Below are 25406 nucleotides of genomic sequence, written 5' to 3'. Positions count from 1 at the left end.
GAGGTGGAAAAAACTAATTCTGATCAGGCCAATCACATCGTGTATAGAGTCGGTGGGCGGGCTTAACGCAATGACGGCAGAGTTGCAACAGTTCTGCGTGAATTCCACTTGAAAACAAAGACGATGGCTGCTGCTCCCAGCGAACAATAGTCTTTGGAGTCGGCTCTGGCCGCGACTCTGGAAGACTTGGAGTTAAGTTCTGAAGTCATTCTTAAAAAAGGAAGATGGAATTTTGCCAACCGGATATGGTAGCACTATCCTATTCCCGAGAGGGAATTTGAACGACAATCGTTTATCCCGCCCCTCGGATTGAGCCCAGCCAATGGCTTCTCAGGCAAGTGCATACAACATATGACACTGAATGTCTGTCATCTGATTATCCAACAGCAGGATCAACAAGCAGCTTCAAATATTCATATATTGTATATTCACAGCACATTGGCCTGCTGTGTTTTCAGCTTCACTCTGATACTAATGTCCGTCAGATGGGAGGAGGATATCTGCTGTCCGGCCTGTCACGACGTCTTTAGACACCCTGTGGTCCTGTCATGTAGCCACAGCTTCAAGCCTTTTTACAAATTGTCTTTTTGAGAATAACCGCAAAACCCGAATAATATGTGCATGTAAACGTAGTCACTAACATCAGATATAATTCGATGAAGCTGTAACACTTGTTATTACAGTGATTGCCATTTGTACAATTGGTATTTTGCTTATCTATTAAGTCAAACTGTTATATTTTTAGTTGTTTAGGTATGTAGAGAGGGTATCTGGTCCGTCAGGAGTTTGAATAAGACAGATCTATAATTTGGTATTCTGCTCTGCACTATTGACGTCACTTGTGTGAGTGTGTTACAGAGGCCTGTTTGTTCTCTCAAGCTTGAAAGTATTCAGAGAGGACGGCCATGAATGGGAAAGACGCACTGAGAGAGAGAGAGAGAGAAGTCCTTGTCAGAATCTGAGATTTGAAGAAACTGACAGCCTTGATGTTTACCTGCAGTACAGCCTGTTGTATCCTGCATACATTTGACCTTTGGCATTTCAAGTGACGGTGCCTGTGCACGGGGGTTGGGGGGTTGTGAATTGCTCTTAAGCTGAATAAAAAACAGGATCACAATATTCAACATGCTGGTATTGATGTACTGAACTACAACTCCAAGTTAAACATCATTTCCCCATTTTTTTACATGTTAGCATAATTATGTCATCAGCTCTCTTTTTTCCCCATAGACTCAATGGGAATAGCATTAATGATGTGTGAATACGTTATCATTCAATTAACACGTTATGGAACATTAGGTCCTTTCAATTATCAGCTGCAGAAGTCGGAGAAATACAGGTATTACAAGTGATAACTGTAACAGACAGATGACTAAGAGTTCAACATGGTGTAGGCATGCCGCCACTGCACTCAAACCATGGGTGTTCCGAGAACCGATAATAAGTTGTGGCTAAAATTCTGAAAACGTGATTTACTGTGGATATTGGTGATAAAGTTCTTCCAGAACCTGGGGTGGGGCAACATATACGCCCACAAGTGTTACACAAGTATTCGAGTCTGCCGCCAAATGCCGAAGAAGACGCCTACCAGTGCAGAAGAACAGCATTTTGACAGATAGCTCCCTTGCTTCTCTCTTTGGATTAGGGCCCATATAGAATTTTTTTCTCTTATGAGACTATATAAGATATCACTTCAACCATCTCTGTGTTCTCTGTGATTGTATATTGAGTCCTAAAGGGCATCACTGGAGAGTTCAGAAAATCTGCATAACACAGTGTGCAAATGTTCCACCAAAACAAGTTCATTCCAGAGACCAATTTTGACAATTGTGATTGGTTTAAAAAAAAAAAATGTATGTACCCGAGTGTTTTTTTTCTCCTATCTGGGCGTTTCTAGGACTTGAGGAGGTTCGTGGCTCAGCCCGGACCCATTTAAATGAACTGAATGCACTGCAAAAAGGGATTGGCTTGCCCAACTTGTTAATATTATATTCATATTAGAACATATTTGGGTGGCAGTAGCTCAGTCCGTAGGGAGTTAGGTTCCCAGGGTTGCTGGTTCAAGTCAACATACGGACAGCCCCCCCCCCACACACACACACACACACTCTGATACCTCTCCATTTAATGCATGTTAAGTTACTGAGCATGTGTGTGTAATTCAGGCCTGTGTGTAATAACAGAGTGTAAATTTTGATTTCCCCTTGTGGGATTAATAAAGTATACATTACATTATTACATTGAGCATATTACATATTAATAGCCAGTGTATGTTCATTTCAGCTGGCCAGTTGTTAGTTAGATGGCACCAACACTTGGCCTAATCAAAACTGGCCTGGTAACCCAGAGGCCAAGGTTTTATTTCCAGATTTGTGTGGTGACTTATGAAGTGGGGGGGGGGGGGGTATCATGGGGGTCATCCCCCAGAACATTTTGAACATTAAACACTTCATTTCCTGCATTCTGGTGATTTTTTATGTACCTATTTCTACCTTTCTTCTGCTGGAAATACAACCACAGCTTACAATCCAAATAAAAAAACATAATGGACTATATTACAGTAAGTCTCTCGGGCGTGGCTTTCAACTTATTATTCTCCTTTGGATCGACTTTTCTAATTTTATCTGAGTCAGCACACATGTATCCAATAGGCATAATTTACTCTTCCCTCCTCTTTTGGGTATTTTGTTGGGGAAGAAACCTCCTTAAATGCATATGACAATTATTCACCTCACTGACAAACCGCTGGCATGTAATATTTCAGATGTGTTTGAGCTAAATTCCTGCTCATGTTCAAAACGTTGTGCACATTCAAAATATAACTCATCCTATCGGTGTTCTCTGTGATTCGGAGGAGTTGTGGAGGAGTACGTAAATTTATGTTGTCCTTTTATTCAAAACATATTTACTCCTTTACGGAGTTAGATTCCCCTTTAGGCTACACCTCATAGCATTTATCAACCAGAAACACCAGCACATTAGGTTCAGCCCAAAACATGTCGCCTAAGCACTGTGATGCAAGGTTAATGGAGTGGAGTCCTTAGCTGCAATTTCCAAGTTGAACCACTTCTCACACCACTTTAACTTGAATGTAATGGTAGAGCGCTTCTTGGCTTCAGCTTGAAAAGTTGCACTTTCAACGCTAATCACTGTTGCTTGAAGTCGCTATGGCGACAACACATCATGGGCTTTGCTTATCTGATGTCGGCGGTGGTCTTTTTGTCTGTAAAGTGTCTCGAGATGACTCTTGTTATGAATTACTATAAATCAAATTGAATAGGTGATTTAGGTAGTCTTAATTTCTCACAGAGAGACACAGGATCAGGGACACGGGGGGAGAGACCGACGGATGGACAGAGTGAAAGAAACACGCACGCACGCACGCACACACGCACGCACGCGCGCGCACGCACGCACACACGGGCTGGGGCTCAGTGGTAGAGCGGTCGCATGGTGGTGGTTCGATCCCTGGCCCTGCAGTCCCAAGTCAAAGTGTCCTTGGGCAAGACACTAAACACTGAGTTGTCCCCAGAGTTCAAATGTGTGTGTGTGTGTGTGTCTGATGAGCAGGTGGAACCTTGTACAGCAGCCTAGACCACAGTGTGTGTTTGAAAGTGTGTGAATGATTCCTGTACTATGTAAAATATGCTTTGAGTAGTTGTTAAGACTACAAACGCTTGAACCATCCATTTATATACACACACACACTCTCACACACCACACACACACACACACACACACACACACACACACACACACACACACACCACACACACACACACACACACACACACACACACACACACCACACACGTGTCTCACTATCCCTGATACTAAAACCAAGTCTTATTCCTCAAACAGCCCTTTAAAGTTGTGGGGACCAGCATTTCGTCCCCACAAAGCTGTCAGGACCCCAAAAGTATACTGTATTCCCAGTTTTTGGTCCCCACAAATGTAGTTAAACCTAATACACACACACAAACACACACACACACACAATTACTACAGTTTTCCCCACTCATCCTGTCTCTTTCTATCAAAGAGGGAGGGAGAGAGAGAGAGAGAGAGAGAGCCGAGAAGGGATGGATCGCTTAGTGACAGACGCAAAGAAATAAGCGTCCGGTATGAATGGCCAGGCGATCAGGCACGTTTACATAGTTTAACCCGGTTTCATGTTTCAGTCAACTTTTCAAAATAAAATTCAGGGTTACACATTCGGGTCCTTAGCTCCAGCCCGATCGGCTCAGACCTGTCTCCGCAGTGCTGTGGAGACAGAGCCGGCGATGCGAGACTATGTCGGCGATGACATGGAGTCCTCCGGTAGTGGACGTGTGCCTGTCTCTCTGCTCCATCTGTGTCCCTCCTCTCCTGTCAGCTGGTGATGTAACAGTGTTTATTATTCATAGCTGCTGAGATCATGGCCCTGATCAGTATTCCTCTCAGGACAGAAGGATAGAAGAAGAGAGGGCCAGAAAGACACATTTCATTTCTAGTTATATTTCCGTTTCTATCTTTTGTTTTTTTTCTGATTACCCTTCAGTGCTGCTTGAGGAGCACTGAACTCAAAGCGTTATATATTACAGCTTCCATATGAATTCATGCGGCTGATCTTTGGGCGTTATTGGAAGCCTTTCACTCTATCCTACACGGAGAAAACACAGAGGCATGGTTAATTCCAGTGGTACACCAGTGATGAACTCTGAAGGAAGCTGCAGTCCTTTAAGGCGAATACGGATGTGGTGAGAATGTTTTTTATGTCAGTTATATGTAGTGTTTGGAGTTACTGTGTGGTGGGTTGGGGGTGAAATACTGGGTTAACTGAGAAGGCCAGAATTGATAGAGTGACTAAAAGGGCTGGGAAAAAGGTGGGAGAGTTAAATACAGTGGATCAGGTATTTGACGATCATCTGGTAAAAATGGCACAGAAAATAACGAGGGACCCGGGTCCCCCTCTTCAAGGTAATCTGACCGGCAGGGTTATAGAGCTTAGTGGTAGGCTAAGACCTCCTGTAACACAAACGAAGCGGTATGCTCTTTCTTTTATACCTCAGGCTATTAGACAGCCCAACAAGCACTTTAAACGTACATTTTTATAAGTTTTTATTTTTTTTATTCCTCAATGTATTTATGTACAATATTGTAGTGTATTTGTGGTATTGTATTTATACTCTAGTTTTTATGGGTAAGATGGTGAGAGTTAGCACTGTAATTTCCATTTTTATGGATGAAATAAACTTGACTTGAACTATTCTGCAGAAATTGCAGATTTTAGGTTGCTAGTATGGGACTGTGTGCAAGCCCCCCCCCCCACCACACACACACCACACGTTATCAGAGCACAATAACCATTAATAACCCAAACTTTGTTGACCAATAAGGTTGTTGTATGCAGGCAGAACCACATGTCTTTACCATCTCATCCACCACGGGCCCCGCAGGATCATGGGACTTTATACTCTGGTTACCCTGGTAACCAAGAGTGGGAGTACTTCTCTTTACACTACAATATAGTCGTCACTATGAGGCGTAGTTCAATCACAGAAAACGTTGCTAAATCCTGAACAGCACCAGCTGTTTCTTGTAGATTTTACCATAAAATCTATGTCACACCCGCGTTGGAGAAATTCTAACGACTGTTCTAGTGTTTATGTGCAACTGAGGCATACATGTCAGCTTTATGGTCACTGTCATGCCGCTTGAAAATGTGTTTTCTACTTAGTTTAAGCAGTTTGGAGGGGTTTGTTTATCTTTGTAAACGTAGTAACATAGTGCATATTGGGAAACAGGAAAATTGCAATGCGGTAATCCGCTGCAGGAATGCATGCGCTCTACCAGTCATCTGTTTCTGAGTGGATCGCTTACACTTCTCCCCTTTTAGCTAAGGCAACGTCTGCGAATATTCCTCATCGTGTAACATTAGGTTATTGCTTATTGTTAATTTTACAACATTATTGAGGCGGCTACGTTTTGTGCTAGGCTAAGTTAGCGTTATGTTTCTTGCCGCTGGTTGTTTTTCCTAGATTGATTGTGTTTATCATGTAGGCTAAGCTGTGCATTTGGGTTTGATTTATAATAAAGATTTCTCATTGTATCGTATTGTATTGCAGTTTTAAAAAATTCCCAGTAAAGGCAAGGCAAGGCAGCTTTATTTGTATAGCACATTTCAGCAACAGGGCAATTCAAAGTGCTTTACACAAAATCAGTTAAGCAGATAAAACACAGGTACAAACAGTTAAAAATCGTAAGCATTAAAAAACCGGTAAAACTTCAAAAGTAAACTTCATAGATATGAAGCAGCTGTTTCCTGGAGTTTCTTGGGAGCGTTTAAGCTGAATGGGAAATAGCCCATGACAGTGACAGTTATACATGCCACACACACGCACGCAAACGCACACACGCACGATTAGCATGGGCTATTTCAAGAACAACTGACTTGGCTGTGAAATGACAGATGCTTGCAATGGTAATTAAAACTGTCAGTCATTCTGTCTGTGTCTGTTTGCGCGTGACACAGTGCAGTCTGTGGTTGTTCTACTTGTCAATCAAACCATAGAAAACTAACTGTGACTTAAATGGGACTTTGATTAAATTTACTGAGGAAGTTTACATGGAAACACTTTTAGTTTCCACTGCGTCCACCAGTAGCTAAAACTAAAGCATCCCAGCAACAACCCAATGTTGTGAATGAGCAGTTCGACTGGCTGAGAATATTAATCATGCTCACACACTCATACGTGTATCATACTAATCTGTTTCCAATTGAGTTGATTCATTAAATCCAAATGTGAAGAAAGTGAAGTGGTTTTTTTTTTAACATTAATACCCTGGACATGATTTTAATTAAATTCAATAATCAGGGGCCTGTTTGTTGAGGAGAGCGGAAGACTGAGAACGACCACGTTTCCTAGCAACATACAGAAACACACAAACACACACACACAGATCCACATACCCATACACACAGAGACAAGAAACAAACACCATCTGCCCCCTTCCTGCTGCTCAGGAAGTCTCAGCAGCATTAAGATGGCCGCCCCCACGCAGAGCCGGCCCAAGCCCTGATTGGCCACTGTTTCCTCCTTGGAGCAATCACTATGCCAGAAGATACAAGACGTTGAGATTAGAGCCCGATATTATTGGCCAATATTGGGCATTTACTGATCTATCGGTATCGGCATTCATAATAGCCGATTTAAAAAAAGAAAGAAAAAAAAACTTTTTTCAAAATATTCATTCATCAGAATCATTTATAATGACAAATAAATGATACTGATAAATGAATATTTAAAAATAAAAACGGACTTTGTTATGAGCGTTGGCGTTGCATAGTCTGTCCAACCGAGGACGCTCTACAGCGTCCCTGTTAGTGATGGCGTTGCATAGTCTGTCCAACCGAGGACGCTCTACAGCGTCCCTGTTGGTGATGGCGTTGCATAGTCTGTCCACCAGAGGACGCTCTACAGCGTCTCTGTTAGTGATGGCGTTGCATAGTCTGTCCACCAGAGGACGCTCTACAACGTCCCTGTTAGTGATGGCGGTGGATTGTCTGTCCACCAGAGGACACTCTGCAACGTCACTGTTGGTGATGGCGTTGCATAGTCTGTCCACCAGAGGACGCTCTACAGCGTCCCTGTTGGTGATGGTGTTGCATAGTCTGTCCACCAGAGGACGCTCTACAACGTCCCTGTTGGTGATGGCGTTGCATAGTCTGTCCACCAGAGGACGCTCTACAACATCCCTGTTGGTGATGGTGTTGCATAGTCTGTCCACCAGAGGACGCTCTACAACGTCCCTGTTGGTGATGGCGTTGCATAGTCTGTCCAGCAGAGGACGCTCTACAACGTCCCTGTTAGTGATGGCGTTGCATAGTCTGTCCACCAGAGGAAGCTCTACAACGTCCCTGTTAGTGATGGTCCGTCCACCAGAGGACACTCTACAACGTCCCTGTTAGTGATGGCTTTGCATAGTCTGTCCACCAGAGGACGCTCTACAACGTCCCTGTTAGTGATGGCTTTGCATAGTCTGTCCACCAGAGGACGCTCTACAACGTCCCTGTTAGTGATGGCGTTGCATAGTCTGTCCACCAGAGGACGCTCTACAACGTCCCTGTTGGTGATGGCGTTGCATAGTCTGTCCACCAGAGGACACTCTACAACGTCCCTGTTGGTGATGGCGTTGCATAGTCTGTCCACCAGAGGTCGCTCAAAGTTTGTGTTTTTATACATTTTGTTTATCAGAACTTCAATGTATTTTGATGTTCCGCTGTTCTGTGGTGACAATACAACAAATTATTAGCATATTATTTTAGTGGGAACTCATAAATAACTACAAATAACTAATGTTAGGGAAATCTGTTTGAATCCTTTTTAAATATACTGTATATCGGCCGACATATCGGCGTATTGGATTTTTAAATAAACAAATATTCGTATCAGAATCGGCCTTAAAAATCTTTTATTGGCCAGGCTCTAGTTGAGGTGTAGAGCAAATGAATGCCAATGAGTTTCTCAGATCAGCGGTGTGCTCTCCACAGATGAACATTTTACATTCACCTTTACGAGGATGTAAAAGTACTTGGAGAGTGCGTTTACTGCATGCTGTTTTAATACTCCTTTAAAATGTCACTTGTTTTCCAAACATCATTTCTATTAAGCGGAGAGAAGCGCTTTACGTGCAGAGATTTAAGACAAAATCCTTATTATATTTTTCTTTCACGTGCATGGACTCTTGTTGGCCTGTGATTTTGGTAGATATGATACATGTCAGCTTGGATGCGAGGGTCGGGTTGGGCTGAGCGGTTCCTGCAGACTTTGAGTGTGACGTTACCCTTTAATAAATGAATTCAAACGATCTGCTTCACTGTGTGTTTAGTCATTCTAATGGCATTAATATTGCAGTCATACAGAGCTTCATTACAATCATCTCGTTATGGGAGCCATGCATATTATATAGCATGAGCATTGTAGTGCGGGTTATTAGCTGTTAGAGGGTTTTAAATGTTTAATAAAGTCGGTTTGTCTACAGGCTGCATGTATGACAGCAGTACTAATGAAAAGTAACAAATCCTTGTCTTGAAGTACTAGATTTCAACCACACAACATTCTTTAAAGATTAACGTGTCCACATATTTTAATAGCAGTTCCTCAATTTGACACAACTGTCTTATTATTGTCTGTTTGTTTTTTATATTGACAGTGAATTTTTTATACTATCCATTGAATGGGGCCCAAGGTAAGATTAGTGATGCACAAGCAAATGACCACGCTAAACCATGATCCCAGAGAAGGTCCCATTAGGAACGTGTGCAGACATTATGACACAGTAACCACAGCATTGCGGTGTGGAACTGTGTGCTACATATCATTTTCCTCACCATGTGTCCTGCTTTAAAAGCTGCAGTGAAATAGTCTGTACTGTACTGTATGCAACAGTCAGAATGCAAGTACATGTATGGGTTAAATGCACTGGTAACACTTTACTTGAAGGTATCTACAAAAGAGGGACATGGCACAGCCATGACACATGATCCCTAACCCTAACCATAATGTCATGTCATGACAAAACCAAATGACACTTACCTAAAGATGCATTATGTTTAATGACATGTTCCTGACAGTGTCATGTCACTCTTATGTAGATACTTTCAAGTGTAACCAATGCATTTTTGAAAATGTGAAAAGAGCATGTTCACGCTAAAAAAGGACTGTTACGTTAAATGCGGAATTGAGTTGTAATGAGATCTGGATGGTGTGTGTAAATTACATGTCTAACATGGATACATACACACCAGTCCATTAAGTACACATGTACCACCCAAAGCAATCCAAGAGATGTTCTCCAATTAACACTCGTTTTTAAAGTTTTTAAACACCCGCTTTGAATGTTCTCACTCCATTAAATGGGTGTTAGGGGTTATCAGCCTCAGATATGGGTCTGAAGGGGGGGTTATAGGTTATAGGTTCAGAAGGCTGATCGCCTTTAGCTTGGTTGGGACCCCTTGGCGTCACATTTTAATGCTGTGGGAGTCCATTTGAGAATTCAAACTAAATTAAAGTTACTTGGCTGGGTGTGGTAAAAGATTTTGGTTTGGGTTATTATAGTAACGTTCATGGGGTTGTTAAGGAATGTTACGTAAGGAAAGTTAACTTTAAAAATGTCAACGCAAAAAAGAAAGAAAAAAATGCTCTGAAGGTTCCCCACTCTAAGCCACCAGTGTTAAAGGACATTATTAGAACGTCGGTGGTCAAGCCCTCAAGCACTCAAGTCTCCCATCATTGTACGTTACATAACAGCTATACGTTTTTAGTAGAAATCAAATAATGTGGTTGTCTATTAAACAGTTTTTTTCAAAAGGCAGTGCAATGCATTTTATGACTATGAATCAGTGTAGAGAGATTATCACTCTAGATTGAAATCTGGTTTGAAATGGGACACGAACTCTTGTCTCCTGTCTCCTGCGTGAGAGTCCTGTGTGTGTTTGAACCATCCACCCCAACCTCCCTCCTGAGGCAATAAAAGGGTTAACCTTAACCCTAAGGAGTTCGCTCTTTATACTACGTCATCTCACAGAGCCACGGTCAAGCTTTCTGCTCTGCACCTTGACATGGATGGGTGATCCAGCTTACTATCGGATGATAATGGTTTACTGTGCCAATGAGGAGGTTCTACCGCCTCATATATGGTCGTTATAACAACTGAGGCCCATTAATTTGGCTGAAAACGTTACCGCAGATGTTTGTAAGAGGCTCATGTCTTTGACCCCTCACCTTTGGGTCTGACCTGTATTGTAGATGACTGATTTAAATGGACAGCTGACGTTTTGTCCACCATTTTTGGATTCAATATTCTCCAATACAACAGTAACACATATGACCTCACCTCTCATACCAAATCTATGCCTCATTAAATAATGAAACATTTTGAGATAACCTGACCGTTTCTTTTCTCTTTGATATATTTTACTCCAGGCATTGTGTGTTACAAGTCTATATTTGATCAGGTCAGTGTTCTTGTTCTGGGTCAATTTCAATACGCTGTCAGCTATTGGAAATAACTTCTGTGACCTGCCAATTGCCCAGTGAAGATCATGCAAATGTCCTGTTATGCCCTAGATAAGGTCTTCAGCATGCTCTCGGACAGGGCTACTACTCCAAACACAGACAAAGTGAAACCATGAGTGACACAGTAAAACCAACTGCAATCATTATCTAATTTTACTTTTTGCTCAGGGGAATATCAGTGACTTTCAGAGACAACTGAGACAGCCCTGGATCAAACCAATCCAATCCAATAATCTGCAAGAAATACGTTAGTCCACTGCTAGACAGCTCCAGTTCTGTAGGGCCCTGAACAGCAGACTGGTTTGGTTCAACCTTGGGTTGGTAGAAAGTGTGGCACAATCTGTATGCAAGCTTCTCCTCTAACTTCTAACAAATCTAAAAAGAGCATAATTCCAAAAGACGTGACAGTGGCCGTCTGTGGACGTTGTCCTACTACATACTTGCACATGACTGTGGTATGTGAGTCCTTAGTGTGTTGGTCCCTGCTGTCTGCAGTGCTCCACAAAAGCTCCTACACTGAAGCAGGACATTAAGTCCTGGTTTATGGGCCACCTCACCTTGAACACGGCTTACTTACGGTACTTATACACAAGGGCAGCCATGACAAATGCTCCCTCTGCCTGCAGCAGCCTACAGGTGAGTGGAGGGGGACATAAATCTGCACAGCGTAGAAACACAAAGGAAATGGCATTCCAGGCACATACAGCATGTGTCCCATCCTACAGCACTAGTGGCCTTTGTTACAACTGGTACAGTACAATGGGAGCTTACACAAAGCTTTGCACAGGTCATCCCACTGCACCACTGTGGCTTTGAATGTTAAATGTTTCATTTATATTTACACATTAGTAGAAATAATAGCCAATGTGTGATGCTGAACCTAAAGTATAGACTCATGTAGGCTAACATAATGTCTCATTTTCAATTTGAATGTGGTGCTGCTGTCTGTGAACACGCAGGCAGTCCTGGCTCAGGTGGTCAGTTTCCAAGACAGCAGAGCCAATCAGAACACAGAAAGACAGAAGAGATGTTTTCAAAGCCCATGCTGCATTCACACACTTTGGATGCATTTGACACACTTTTGGGAACAACTTCTGAAACAAGGAACATCAATAGTATGGACCAAGTGTGTGTGTGTGTGTGTGTGTGTGTGTGTGTGTGTGTGGTGTGTGTGTGTGTACTCACATGTAGCGCAGCAGGGGGTTCTTGGAGAAAACCCGAGCTTGGATCGTATGCAGGTTGCTCCTCGTAATAGTTCTAGAAGAGTGAGACACACAGAGGAGACAATAAGAGCTCTGATGGATAACTGTCCAACAGAGCAGAAGAAACTGAGAGGAACAATTACCGATAGAAAATAAAGGAAGAAACATTTGCTATCACAACAAAGGGCCTCAGACACTTGATTTTTTGTAAAGAGAAAATGAAGAACGTTAGAAGGAACGTGTGGAATGCTTGGTAGTTCAAAACAGAATATGAAGGTGCTCTTTGGAAACGCAACACAAAGGTCCAAGGCATTCTTCTTGTGAAAAAAAATCAAAAAGCCTTTATTTAAATGGTTATTTCATATCAAAATCTTACAATAAAAACAGAACTGGGCAGCAATCCACACTTATAGACATTTTTAAGAATATTGAATAAAGCACTGACCAGAAGTGGTCTGAAGAGGCATTACACATTAGATGATTAGATTAGATTCAACTTTATTGTCATTACACAGGTACAGGTACAAGGCAACGAAATGCAGTTTGGGTCTAACCAGAAGTGAAATAGCAGTAAGTGCAGGATATACACTGGTTCCATAAGTGCACATAACACATAACAAGCTGTTGAGTAGTGATATACTCAGTACTAGCACAGCGTAGTGCTTTCTATGGCTAAAACGTGCTATAGCAGGCTTCTTTACTGAAAAGTACCCGAGAGTATTCCTCTAAATTCCACCAATAAGTCACACTTCAGAAGACTTGACATCAAAACCCTTAGGGCCCTATTTTAATGATCTGAAATGCAAGTATCAAACGCCAAACACAAGTAGCTTTGTGGGCGGATCTCGGGCACTGTTGCTGATATATCGGCGAGATAAATGACTCATTACTCATAGGTGTGTGTGGTTTGGGCGTAAAGTGCAATAAAACCAATCAGAGTGTTATTTCCCTTTAAAAGCAGGCACGCTTGTTCCATGCCGGATTGCTATTATAATGGTGGATTTGCTAGGCGCACATACTTCTCAATATTTTGGGTTCACCAGGTTTTGCATGCATGGTGATATTTTTGCAATGTGGTCTAACATTAGACATAGATTACCTCCCTATACACAATGCAGCTCTCCTGTCTCCCCTCTCCCGGGCTGCTGCTGCTGCTGGGGCATTTGGTTTAAGTAGCATCGGCATATGCAGTTACATCACATCACTTTAAGTTCTCTAATAGTTCCCTCTTTATGTCATCAACAAAGCCACGATTCATGGAAATGATATGTAAAACAAGGTCCTATTTTTCCTTGTATTTATGTATGGTTTGCAAAAATGGGCACTGCTGGGTCCGTGAGATGAGAGAAGCAAAGTGTAAGCGCGGTGTGAACACTCTACATTACAGCCAAGCATGCGCCCTTAAAATAGCATCTGAATAACGCGCCACCGACTTCAGACTAGGTTTTTCCTGGAATTGGTTTCTAAAACTGCAAAATAGCACTAGAGAACATTTGCACCAGAACATGCCTCCTCTTTTTGCTGAACCACCCCCGGGTACTCAAGTGCATTCCCTAATTTCCCGATGTGAGTCTGTGGAGGGAAAGGTCCGCTGTGCATAGGGTGCAAAATAGGAATGATACATGCGTTGGTGTGCAAATTCACTTGCGCTGTGTGCAAGATAGGGCCCTTATTGTGAAAATGCATTGGCTTTACATTGTATCTTGAGAGGTTTTCTTGGAGCCACCATACAGTGGTTATTAAAGGAAGTGCGTCTTGAAGACCAGGGTGGCCAATTGGCTGAGACTCAGTCCAGGAGAGAATGGATTTCACTCTCTCTTTCAATCTTAACCTTATCAAATTGAATTTAATTTAAATCTACTGGCTCTGAATCTCATTCCAGCCTGATGTAGCTGAAGGACACTTCTTCTCCTGCAGGGGTGTTAAATAGAAATCAGCTAATGAGGACAGAGGGAGGGGTGGATGGGTGGGAAAAGTGCGTGAGGCAGGAGATCAGGGTTAACAGTAAAAGTATCCATTTTTTCCCATCAGCCTCAGCTGTGCTTTATGTTGAGTGCCACTGATAACACCAATCCATGGATATATATATATATATATATATATATATATATATATATATATATTATTATATATATATACACACACACACAGTTTATAGTTTATATACACAGTATACATACATACATAATAACACACACATACATACATACATACATACATACATACATACATACATATATACAGTACATACATAAATATAAAATTAGACTACACCCCTGCCCCCCCCCCGTTGTACCCAAAGTTACACCCTTGCACTCAACGCTTACTTTTTGTCACCTAAACTTAACCATAATCTCCGCTGATACTGTTTCCATCCTGTCAGGCTGCTACCATCATCACAGTGATAATGGTGGGGCACTGGGATGGGGAAAGGTGGGGGCTACTGGATCCCCTTTCTTTCTTGACTTCAGCAGAATCCAAGTGAAGGACCTTTACCTGGTGCTTAATATGTTTGTATATCATCCAGGTTGACATGGGAAGGATTCCCTCTGTGTTAAGTCCTTTGCAGCTTTGTGATTGGGGATTTTCTGCCTTTAATGGACAGGACAGGTAAGTGAGAGAGGGGGGAGGCATGCAGGAAATTGTCACAGGTCGGACTCAAACCCTGGACCTCTACGTCGAGGCATAAACCTCCAAGTATATGTCTGCCTGCTCTACCAACTGAGCCAACCCAGCCACTGATTGAGATACTATTAAGATATGTACATGAGAGTTATACCCACCAAGTTACTTTTAAGTGCATCCTCTTCAGCAGCTAATCTTAAGAAGCAATCACTCTTAAGTGCTGCTTTGGGAAATGTTTTTTCTTTTTTTTTTTTTCTAACATTAACAGGAACCTGGAAACTTGGCCCAGACACTCAGAAAACTGGACCAACAGCAGCTCCTCTGATTTGAAAGAGGAAACGGCGGTGCCGTGATTGGCCTGTTTAATTGGCAAAAGCTGATTGGAGGCTAAGTGGACAGTAATTCTGAAATTAGAGGAGCTAATCAAGGCTCCGTCCAGCTGTGATACAAGTTTAAGAGCCAAGGAACAACTAGTTCAATTCAATTCAATTAAACCTCTTAAAACAAATTATTTTCCACAATGGCTCTGTTGATTACATATGAACAGGACCTTTCATTATATTTCATATGTGGCGTCCAGCTCTGGGGAAGCCTTTGCTTACCAATGACTGAGGCATTTCATTAAGTCTCATTAGTGTTGTTGACAGCGTACACTAGATCATCTTAGCATTCGAGGCTAAATACAGACTGATATGGGCTTCATAACTGTCATAACTGGCAGCTTTTTGCACTATTTCTTTGGTGACAGACATATTTCTTGAAACCTCTTTTAAAGCCTTTGCTCACACCCAAGATGTTTTCATAATCTGTCTTCCCACATATTCTTCACTTTTTAAAACATATACTATACACCTTGCGAGTGGTTTATAACTGGAACAAAAGTGCTGGAAAAATGTGTTAAACTTCGTTAACGCTCACATGATTTTAAAAGTAAATTACAGAAAATCAGTTAAATATAATTTTTTTTTAAAGATAATGATAAATAACATCGAAAGATTGCATGCTATAATACACAGTTTGGGACGAGAGACCACCTGGTTGCTTTATGTACACAGTAGTAATTCTACTGCATTAAGTACATGCTCATGTCCTCTTATTTTTACTAAGCATGTGTTTTGCACGTGTTAAGAACACTAGTGTGAATCAGAAACATCCCAGCAGTGTGTAGTACTCACAGCCTCTGTAAGCCGGTGTACAGCTCCATGTCCACGTCCCTCAGCGTCTGCAGACCCGTCCAGTTCTCAATGTGTCTGCAGAGTAGGACACACAAGACTTATGATCAGAGATGAAACCAGTGATTGCCATTCCATTTGCGTTATTCCATCTATCCATTGTCATCTACTTATCCGGAATCGTGAGGGTCGGGGGGGGTAGCAGCTCCAGTAGGGGACCCCAAATTCCTGTTCCCAAACCACGTGTGATTAAATGTCAGAAAATAGTGACCACATCTCAGTCTTTGGTGACATCATCAAATAGTTGACCAGCAGTTTAAAGGTTCATAATTGATATTGCAGCTCTATATATAAGTGTGTGTGTGTGTGTGTGTTTGTGTGTGTGTGCCAAAGTTGGTTTTATACTCGTACACTGAGTGAGATCCATGAGTCTGATTCAAACACAGACAGTGTGCGGCACACACCCTTTGTCTTTGTCACCCTTTGTGTCTGTCTGTGTGTGTGTCTGTGTGTGTGTGTGTGTGTGTTTGTGTGTGTCTGTTTTTGCATGTGTTGTTTGGTCCCCCTCCCTTTACTCTCTGTGTTTTCGGCTCTGGGACGCGTTCCATGTCTCAGTGTGTTGTTTGTAGTTGTTGTATAGTTTCTGAGTATAAAAAAAAAAATGTTTCTAAAAAGGTTTACATATTTAATTTAAGATAGATTCGTGACTTACATATCTGAGGTCAAATTAACACTTTTGACAGTTCTATATATTAGTGTGTGTGCCAGAGGTGTGTTAATACTTTTACACTGAGCAAGACCCTTAAGTTTAAATAGTTTGAACATAAAAAGACAATCAAAATTTCATGACTTCAAAAAGTCATGAAATCAAAAGGCTCTTATTATAGTTAATTAAAAACAAATCAAAGGGACAAGATAACAAAAAGGAGATAGGTCTTATTTAAAAGACCTCACTCTGACATCTCTCCATTAGTGCATGTATAGGACCTGAGCATGTGTGTATAGTTCAGGCCTGTTTGTAATGTGTGTAATGACAACAGGGTGTATATTGTATTTTCCCTTGTGGGATTAATAAAGGATACATCATTAAAGATTAAAGGGAGATCAACTACTATCACAATTAACTAGCACTACCCAACTGGCTTTTGGTCTCGGCCGAGTCCAGGTGTCTTTATTATGTTGATAATAATATTGGAGGGAAAGTGAAACCCAAAATGATTGTCTTGATACTGTCATGCATAAGACCTTTTTTTCTGTCCTGGACTCGGTCTTGACTCGGACTCAAACCATTTTGGATTCGTTCTTGTCTTGGACTCGAACTTCTTTGGACTCGGTCTAAGGTGGTCTTGACTACAGTCCTGCTATTAAGTAAATTTAAGCTGTAGTTTTGTTGTTATGCCATTCACCGTTCACCAGCTGATCACACCCATTTACCTTTGGTCCTATCATCTGACAGATCTGTAATAAAACAGCAGCATTCAACACACCAGTTATTAGCTCTACATAATGATACAAATCAGCTATAGAAAGACACATGGTGATATTCCCCTTCAATCATTCTGCTTCACAAATATGTTGGCTTTTGTTATATCAAACCTGTTGCTTGTAGAAGTGCAGAGTAAAGTGTGTAGTATAATATAATGCATATGAATTCACCATATTTGTATACCTGTATCAGTGTCTCTGGGTCCCAACTAACAGCAGCAGATGGCTGCACACCAAGACTCAGGGGTTTGTCTGAGGATTCTGCATGTACCTGTGACTGTCACACCAAATGCTTGCTCTTGGGGGGGTATTAGGATACATTGTTGGGTCTTTGTAAATTAGATTAGGTCTTTCGGTCTAGATCTAGATCTTGAAATTGAACTGAATTGGGTAACCAGTACAGCAGTGTGAGCAATAGCCAAACTCCAACCCATGCAACCTTTTTATCCAACCCTAGTGCTCATGTAGACATGGTCTGAATTCACTGGCTGCTGTGGTTTGTTGGCCATGAAAGTTTGTAGCGTGGCCTTGTGGGAGCAGAAACAGGAGAGAGCATCCAGCAGAGGACTGCAACAACCCAGAACGCGCAAATCACATCACACTGAACATCTGTTTACCCCGGAGAGAGAGCCAGAGGGTGTGTGTGCAAGCATGCGTGTGTGCATGCACAAAGGTATGCATGGAGAGATCAGTTAGAGGAGCTGTTTGTCCATCTGTCTTCCTGGAATGGATCCATCACCAGAACACCTTTGCATATTTACTCTCTCTGACAGCCACTGTGACTGTGTCTCTTGTCTTGCTGCATCCTGGGACACATGAGACACTCTGCAGCGGATTCACCACAGCATCACTGACATCTCAAACTGACCAACCATGCATTCAGCTGCAACTTGAGTCAGAACCTTCCAAGCTTACATTTGAAGAAAACACAAAGACCTCACACACTCTCACCAGTTTTAGTTACAGCTGCACAATTCACTGTCTTTACACTACTGGATCAAATGTGTCTGTGTCTCAGAAAGGGGACACACCCACAGAGAATGCGCATCAGTTCTCCTCGGCTCTGCAGAGTGTTTTAGACTCTTTCGGCTCTTTGTTTTAGGCTTCTTTCATCCATCACCCAGCTGTGTTGAGCTCTGATAATGTTTGTCCTGATTCTTCTGGTAGTTCTCATGGTAGTCAGTTTAAAAATATCAAAGAGACACTATAACAGAAAGGCAATCTATCTCATTCTAAGGTTAAAGAGATATCAACTAGCACTAGTAACTAGCACCAATTACACAACTATTTTTTGGACTCCAGGCGCTGTGGCTGCCCATTGCTTCTACTTACAGAATTATACACTTACTGTTCCCACTGGAAGCACACAGACACAGAAACTGAATTATTTTGAATATAATTAGGCAGCAGAAACATTCAAAACACAGTTTAAATTCAACTTCTGAAAAGTATTTCCATGGAGTTCTCTCTGCATGGCAGCGTTCTGCACACTCACTGTAGCAGCTTTTAATCTCTTAATACAACATGAAGAACGGCCAGTGTCACAGAAGGAGCTTTTCTTGGTTAAAAAATTAAATCCTTCTTGCGAGCAGCAACAACGTTGCCCTTTTGCATAGATTACAGCACGGAGTGAACACACTGCAGCTTCTTGAAATGCAAAAAAAAAAAAAACTAGCTGGAACAAATCAAACTCATGCTGAGAAAAGACTTTCTCATGACTGACAACCTGTCCATGCTTTAAAAACTCAGCTTTAAAGTAGACGAGTACACTGCCTTTGAAACATATCCAGAATAGAAAATATTACTAAACTAACACATACACTTCTACATACGGACTTCTGTAACCTGTAACCTTTTTTCTGCAGATACGCCCGACCCTTTGCCCTAGCCTGACGTCGTCCGACTCATGTCCTGGTTCTCCATCAACAGCATGAAATCAAGGAGAGGGTTAACTTCTCCTGCTACAGATTTCTCACCATGGTCAGAAACCACTATGTCACTAAAGCAACTCTAGTGTTAAGATAATCACTTACACTCAGTAAAGAGATACGTTCTGAATGCAGACACCGATGCATGCAAGTATAAACCTTAGGCCACTCGCATAGGCTACAGAGAAAGCTCTGCGCAGAAGCATAAATCCCACATAATAGCCTCTTTCATACCAAGTATTTATTACTTATAGGTACAGTCCACGTTCTACTAACTATTCTCCCCCAAAACCAGTTTTGCCATTGGCATTTGCACTGGCCAAGTGGTCATAGGAACTGGTAGGAGGGGTAAAGGAGTGACACAAGCACGACAACGGCCTTCATAGCGTTGTCACTTGACTTTAGACAATAGACCAGCATGGAGGAGGCCACGGGAATCTTCCTGTTGTGCATTGCCGGGATCCTCATGACGGAGTTGGAGCGGCGGCGTTTAAAGACCAGGCCGGAGGACTTGACAGAAACACAGAAGAAGAAGGCTGCAGCGTAATATCATCCCCCGCATCAGTCCGTTTCAGAGTTCAGCATTCGGACCATTCTCGTAGTAATTCACATAGAATAGAATTATTCAAGTCGTCAGTGTTTTGCTAAAACAGACAGCATGGCTTCTACAGATGACCCGCTGTGGGGGCGGGAATTATAATTTGGACCAATCAACGTAGACCTAGGTCAAAAGGGAAAAGACCTTGACCTGAAGTAGGAGCTGAAAGAGTTACAGAAACTGCAGTCAGAGGAATTTAATGATCCCCAAATTGGTCCAGTCGGAACACGAGAATAAAAAAGGGTTCTATGAAGGTTCTGGTCGTAAGAGGCTAATGATGACCTTTTACTGTAAAAGTCTCAATCAATCCCCAGTTGTTCTAATGTTTAGGAAGTTCCAGTGTTTGATGGCCGACGTTGACTCCCCCCCCCCCGCTTTTCCTTCCTGATCTTGGCAGTGTGTGAAGATTCAGACCTCTCGCCCACACAAACCATCAATGTTTGTGTGCCAGGACGGAGAAGGAGCTGCAACACTACAGCAGCTTCCTACGCACTCTGCCTCCAAATCATAGGAGGCAGAGCGATGGAGGTGAAGAGAGGGAATGATGAAGAATAGAACAAAGCTCCGAGAGAGAAGCTTGCAAGTTGATTTGAGGCACACACTGCACCAGCATCGTTACAGAGAACCAGCGCAGATATCACTGCTTGGCAGCATTGGGCAAGTTACTTTTAATAAGTAATTATGTACAATTACTAGTAATTAAATTAGGTACTCAGTTACACATTATAAAAGTAAGTAATTACTTCAGAAAGTAACTAATGCGTTACTTAAATTAAGTAAGCACATTTTAAAATGCACAAATGTGACCCCACCTCCACCCCTCTGTAACGGAACATTAAATATTATTTATTTGAACATAATGTGCATGTTCAATTATTTGTGATAAATCCGGATATCATAATGAAACGGACACTTAATACAAACATTCAAAATATGTACACTCTTTGTAGTGCAAGTATCCTGATGTTTATACTTGTGCGCTGTTGTGTGCGTCGAGCCGGCGGTGTGTGTGTGTGTGTGTGTGTGGTGTGTGTGTGTGTGTGTGTGTGTATGATATAGCGAGGAAGAAGTAAGAGAGTGACAAAACAAAATGACTGCAGTTGGCAAAAACCCTAGGGCTCCCAACCTCAACACCGTCGTACTGAGTTAACACAAATTCCTTTGAACAGTCAATCTTTTTGACGCATGATGATCACAAACGCAAAATGGAGAACGTTTTTTGAAAGTCAAGTTCAGATTCAAAGCCGTTACAGATGGTTCTCTCCATCAGACTACAGTTATCTGCATGTACTGCGGATGTAAACCGAGTTACCACAAATCCATCTAAAGATATTGAAGTATAAGTTATCGCTTCAACTGTACTATATATGCTGAGTCCTAGTTCTATATTACACTCCCCAATGCTACATAAACTTTCTTTGAATTTATATTTGCATTAGCCAGTTTTGATCCCACTTAGTAGAAATGGCTGTTTTTGTTTTTTTATGATTTTTTTATTCTCCCACATGTGAGGTGAAACACAATGACATTGTTACATTTAGCTGACCAATGCACTCACACAATGTGTTGCTGTAAAGCGTGCGCTCCATTGTTAGGTGCTGAGCTGCTGTTTAGCTAACCTTCCCAAGTGTACAGTAGGACGCTACATTGTGTTAGTATTACTGTTCCATTCAGGTCAATGTGCCCATCTGTCGCTTCAGTTTGCCATATTATGCTTTCAGCATATTTTCGGAGCATGCAGTACCGTTGAGGTTATTCTGGAGAACAGTCAAGACAGTATTTGTTATTGTATTGGAATTAAAATGAACATGTCCATAAAGCAAGCATATTTGTCCGCTCCCATGTTGATAAGAGCATCACAAAAATAAAAGAATTATCCCTCAAACCAGCCATTTTTGAGCATGTCTTTTGCTACTGTCACATTACTACTCACTGTGAGCTCATATTTCACTCTATCTGCGCGTCTGGCATCTCAGATTAACAAGCACAACCATGGCCAGAAGTAGGAACAGCTCCTAAATGTGTTACTGCTTAATTAATTGCGACGAACAATTCGGTTTTTGTCAGCTTCTTTCTAGGGTGGGTGGTTTTTCTTTGAAACAAAACATGCGTCTTCAAAACCAGCCGCTGGGTTTGGAGTTAGTTGAGCAAATAGTACATGTAGTAGAGTTAAATACTACTGTTATTCATTAGCGATTAATAGAATGTTAACCATAAATAATCATGCAATTAATCGTGATAATTTAATCATTTAAAGCCCTAGTTATGATCCCAGACGTGACAGTAAAACAGGTTTTGTGATTTTAGAGACATTGTCTGCATGCGCCTCTGAAAACTAAAGTCAAGATAATTGTCCTGCGTTCTCTCTGTGTCTCAGGCCTCCCCCTCTCTCTGTCTCTCTGTCTGTCTGTGTGTCTCCGGCCTCCCTCCCTCTCTCTGTCTCTCTGTCTGTCTGTGTGTCTCAGGCCTCCCCCTTTCTCTATCTCTCTGTCTGTCTGTGTGTCTCCGGCCTCCCTCCCTCTCTCTGTCTCTCTGTCTGTCTGTGTGTCTCAGGCCTCCCCCTTTCTCTGTCTCTCTGTCTGTCTGTGTGTCTCAAGCCTCCCCCTCTCTCTGTCTCTCTGTGTCTCTCAGGCTTTCCCCTCTCTCTGTCTCTCTGTGTCTCTCAGGCTTCCCCCTCTCTCTGTCTCTCTGTCTGTGTGTGTGTCTCAGGTCTCCCCCTCTCTCTGTCTCTTTGTCTGTGTGTGTGTCTCAGACCTCCCCCGCTCTCTGTCTCTCTGTCTGTCTGTGTGTCTCCGGCCTCCCTCCCTCTCTCTGTCTCTCTGTCTGTCTGTGTGTCTCAGGCCTCCCCCTTTCTCTGTCTCTCTGTCTGTCTGTGTGTCTCAAGCCTCCCCCTCTCTCTGTTCTCTGTGTCTCTCAGGCTTTCCCTCTCTCTGTCTCTCTGTGTCTCTCAGGCTTCCCCTCTCTCTGTCTCTCTGTCTGTGGTGTGTGTCTCAGGTCTCCCCCTCTCTCTGTCTCTTTGTCTGTGTGTGTGTCTCAGACCTCCCCGCCTCTGTCTCTCTGTCTGTCTGTGTGTCTCCGGCCTCCCTCCCTCTCTCTGTCTCTCTGTCTGTCTGTGTGTCTCAGGCCTCCCCCTTTCTCTGTCTCTCTGTCTGTCTGTGTGTCTCAAGCCTCCCCCTCTCTCTGTCTCTCTGTGTCTCTCAGGCTTTCCCCTCTCTCTGTCTCTCTGTGTCTCTCAGGCTTCCCCCTCTCTCTGTCTCTCTGTCTGTGTGTGTGTCTCAGGTCTCCCCCTCTCTCTGTCTCTTTGTCTGTGTGTGTGTCTCAGACCCCCCCTCTCTCTGTCTCTCTGTGTGTCTCAAGCCTCCCCCTCTCTCTGTCTGTCTGTGTGTCTCAAGCCTCCCCCTCTCTCTGTCTCTCTGTGTCTCTCAGGCTTCCCCCTCTCTCTGTCTCTCTGTGTCTCTCAGGCCTCCACCTCTCTCTGTCTCTCTGCCTGTCTGTGTGTCTCAGGCCTAGCCCTCTCTCTCTGTCTCTCTGTGTCTCTCAGCCCTCCCCCTTTTCCTGTCTCTCCCTCTAATGTATTCATGCTTCCTGAAAGCTAACCTGTTATTGGAAGAAAGAAAAGACTTCTGGGGCCAACTAGCTGCTTCCACCACCAGAGGCAGAGGTAGAGAGAGAGAAAAGTATAGAAGAAAACAGAAAGAATGTTTTATCACGCCTGTGTTTTTCTGGTGTGTGTGTGTGTGTGTGTGTGTGTGGTGTGTGTGGTGTGTGTGTGTGTGTGTGTGTGTGTGTGTGTGTAAGGTGTGAGGGTTGAATCAATTGCTGCGTTCGGTTAGAAAAACATTAAACATTCATGAAGCTTCATTTACTAAAGAGACCACTGTGTGTGTGTGTGTGTGTGTGTGTGTGTGTGTGTGGAGGAGGATTAGTGAGGGTGATACACAGGACTGCTTCAGATTAACATTGTGGAGGACTAGCTGACATGGAAACATACACCATGTTTAAGTATTAAATTGTCTTTGATGTGTGGTAGTGTGTGTGTGTGTGTGGTTATTTATATAGCTGCTAGTCATGGGTAAAATGTGTTAATCCAGCGTCTAAATGTTGTGCTGTGTGGCTGATATTGTTCTTTTAGATAGTCTGGCGTCTGATGCCGATTACCGAATCAACAACATGCTATCTCTGAGGATAAATGTCTGGAAAGATATTCCAGGGATTGCCATACAACTCATCATTCATGTTCCTCTCAATCAAACGGAATTCCAATAACTTTGGGGATCCCCTGACTGCTCTAGATGCTGTGCCCTCGGTGTGGGAATCACATTCAGGTTACCCATAGGTAGACTCAGGGACGGACTGACAATCTGTCTGTTCGGGAAAAGTCCAGAACGGCCGTCCAACCAATGGTCATTGGCGGAAAAAAAAAGTCTTAGAAAGCGATATTAACAGCTAACAGCAGGGGGCGCTACAGTAGGGCGCTGGTCTGGGGCCAACTAGCTGCTTCCACCACCAGAGGCAGAGGTAGAGAGAGTGGAAGAGAGAGAGAAAAGTATAGAAGAAAACAGAAAGAATGTTTTATCACGCCGGGTGTGTGTGTGTGTGTGTGTGTGTGTGTGTGTGTGTGTGTGTGTGTGTGTGTGTGTGTGTGTGTGTGTGTAAGGTGTGAGGGTTGAAGCAATTGCTGCGTTGGGTTAGAAAAACATTAAACATTCATGAAGCTTCATTTACTAAAGAGACCAGTGTGTGTGTGTGTGTGTGTGTGTGTGTGTGTGTGTGTGTGTGTGTGTGTGTGTGTGTGTGTGTGTGTGGAGGAGAGTGATACACAGGATTCAGATTAACATTGTGGAGGACTAGCTGACATGGAAACAGACACCATGTTTAAGTATTAAATTGTCTTTGATGTGTGTGTGTGTGTGTGTGTGTGTGTGGTGTGTGTGTGTGTATCTCCATGTGTGCGTGAATAGGTCCTGAGCATGTGTGTGTATTTCAGGCCTGTGTGTAGTGATCACTAACAAAACAGAGTGTAAATTGTAATTCCCCCACTGGGGATCAATACACAGTATAAGTAATAAGTTAAGTTATATGCTACGTGTAAAATAAAAAACAGAGGAAGAAGAAATCGCTGGGTTTACCCCGTCTATAGGCTTACATCAAGAGAAAACGAAAGGAGAAAGGTGGAGGAGAAGAATTCATGGATATATTAAGAGAAAAAAAAAAAGAGGGCCAAGTCTCTCGAGACCGATGCAGCAAAATGCAAAAAGGGACATGATGAGGGACAGACGGCAGAGTTAATTCCACATCAGGCTGCCTTTATCCCTATCTTAGCAACTTGCATAGTC

General features: G+C 42.6%; 1 protein-coding gene across 3 annotated transcripts in view; it reads right to left on the bottom strand.

Annotated features, from left to right (window-relative positions):
• The window catches only part of ntrk3a (neurotrophic tyrosine kinase, receptor, type 3a), a 157404-nt gene that overhangs the window by 102672 nt on the left and 29326 nt on the right, over positions 1-25406 (bottom strand). For all 3 annotated transcript variants that reach the window (XR_004333207.1, XM_032524314.1, XM_032524315.1), the window contains exons 2-3: positions 16063-16137; positions 12246-12317 (exon numbers count right to left, since the gene is read on the bottom strand). Coding sequence is in view for 2 of the 3 variants with exons in the window: in XM_032524314.1 (XP_032380205.1) it covers positions 12246-12317; positions 16063-16137 (147 nt within the window). In the remaining variant the exon portion in view is untranslated. The remainder of the gene's footprint in view (positions 1-12245; positions 12318-16062; positions 16138-25406) is intronic.

Source organism: Etheostoma spectabile, chromosome 8, assembly GCF_008692095.1.
Source record: "Etheostoma spectabile isolate EspeVRDwgs_2016 chromosome 8, UIUC_Espe_1.0, whole genome shotgun sequence".
NCBI lineage: Eukaryota > Metazoa > Chordata > Actinopteri > Perciformes > Percidae > Etheostoma > Etheostoma spectabile.
Note: the sequence above shows the minus strand (reverse complement) of the source record. Positions and strands in the feature narration are given on the sequence as shown.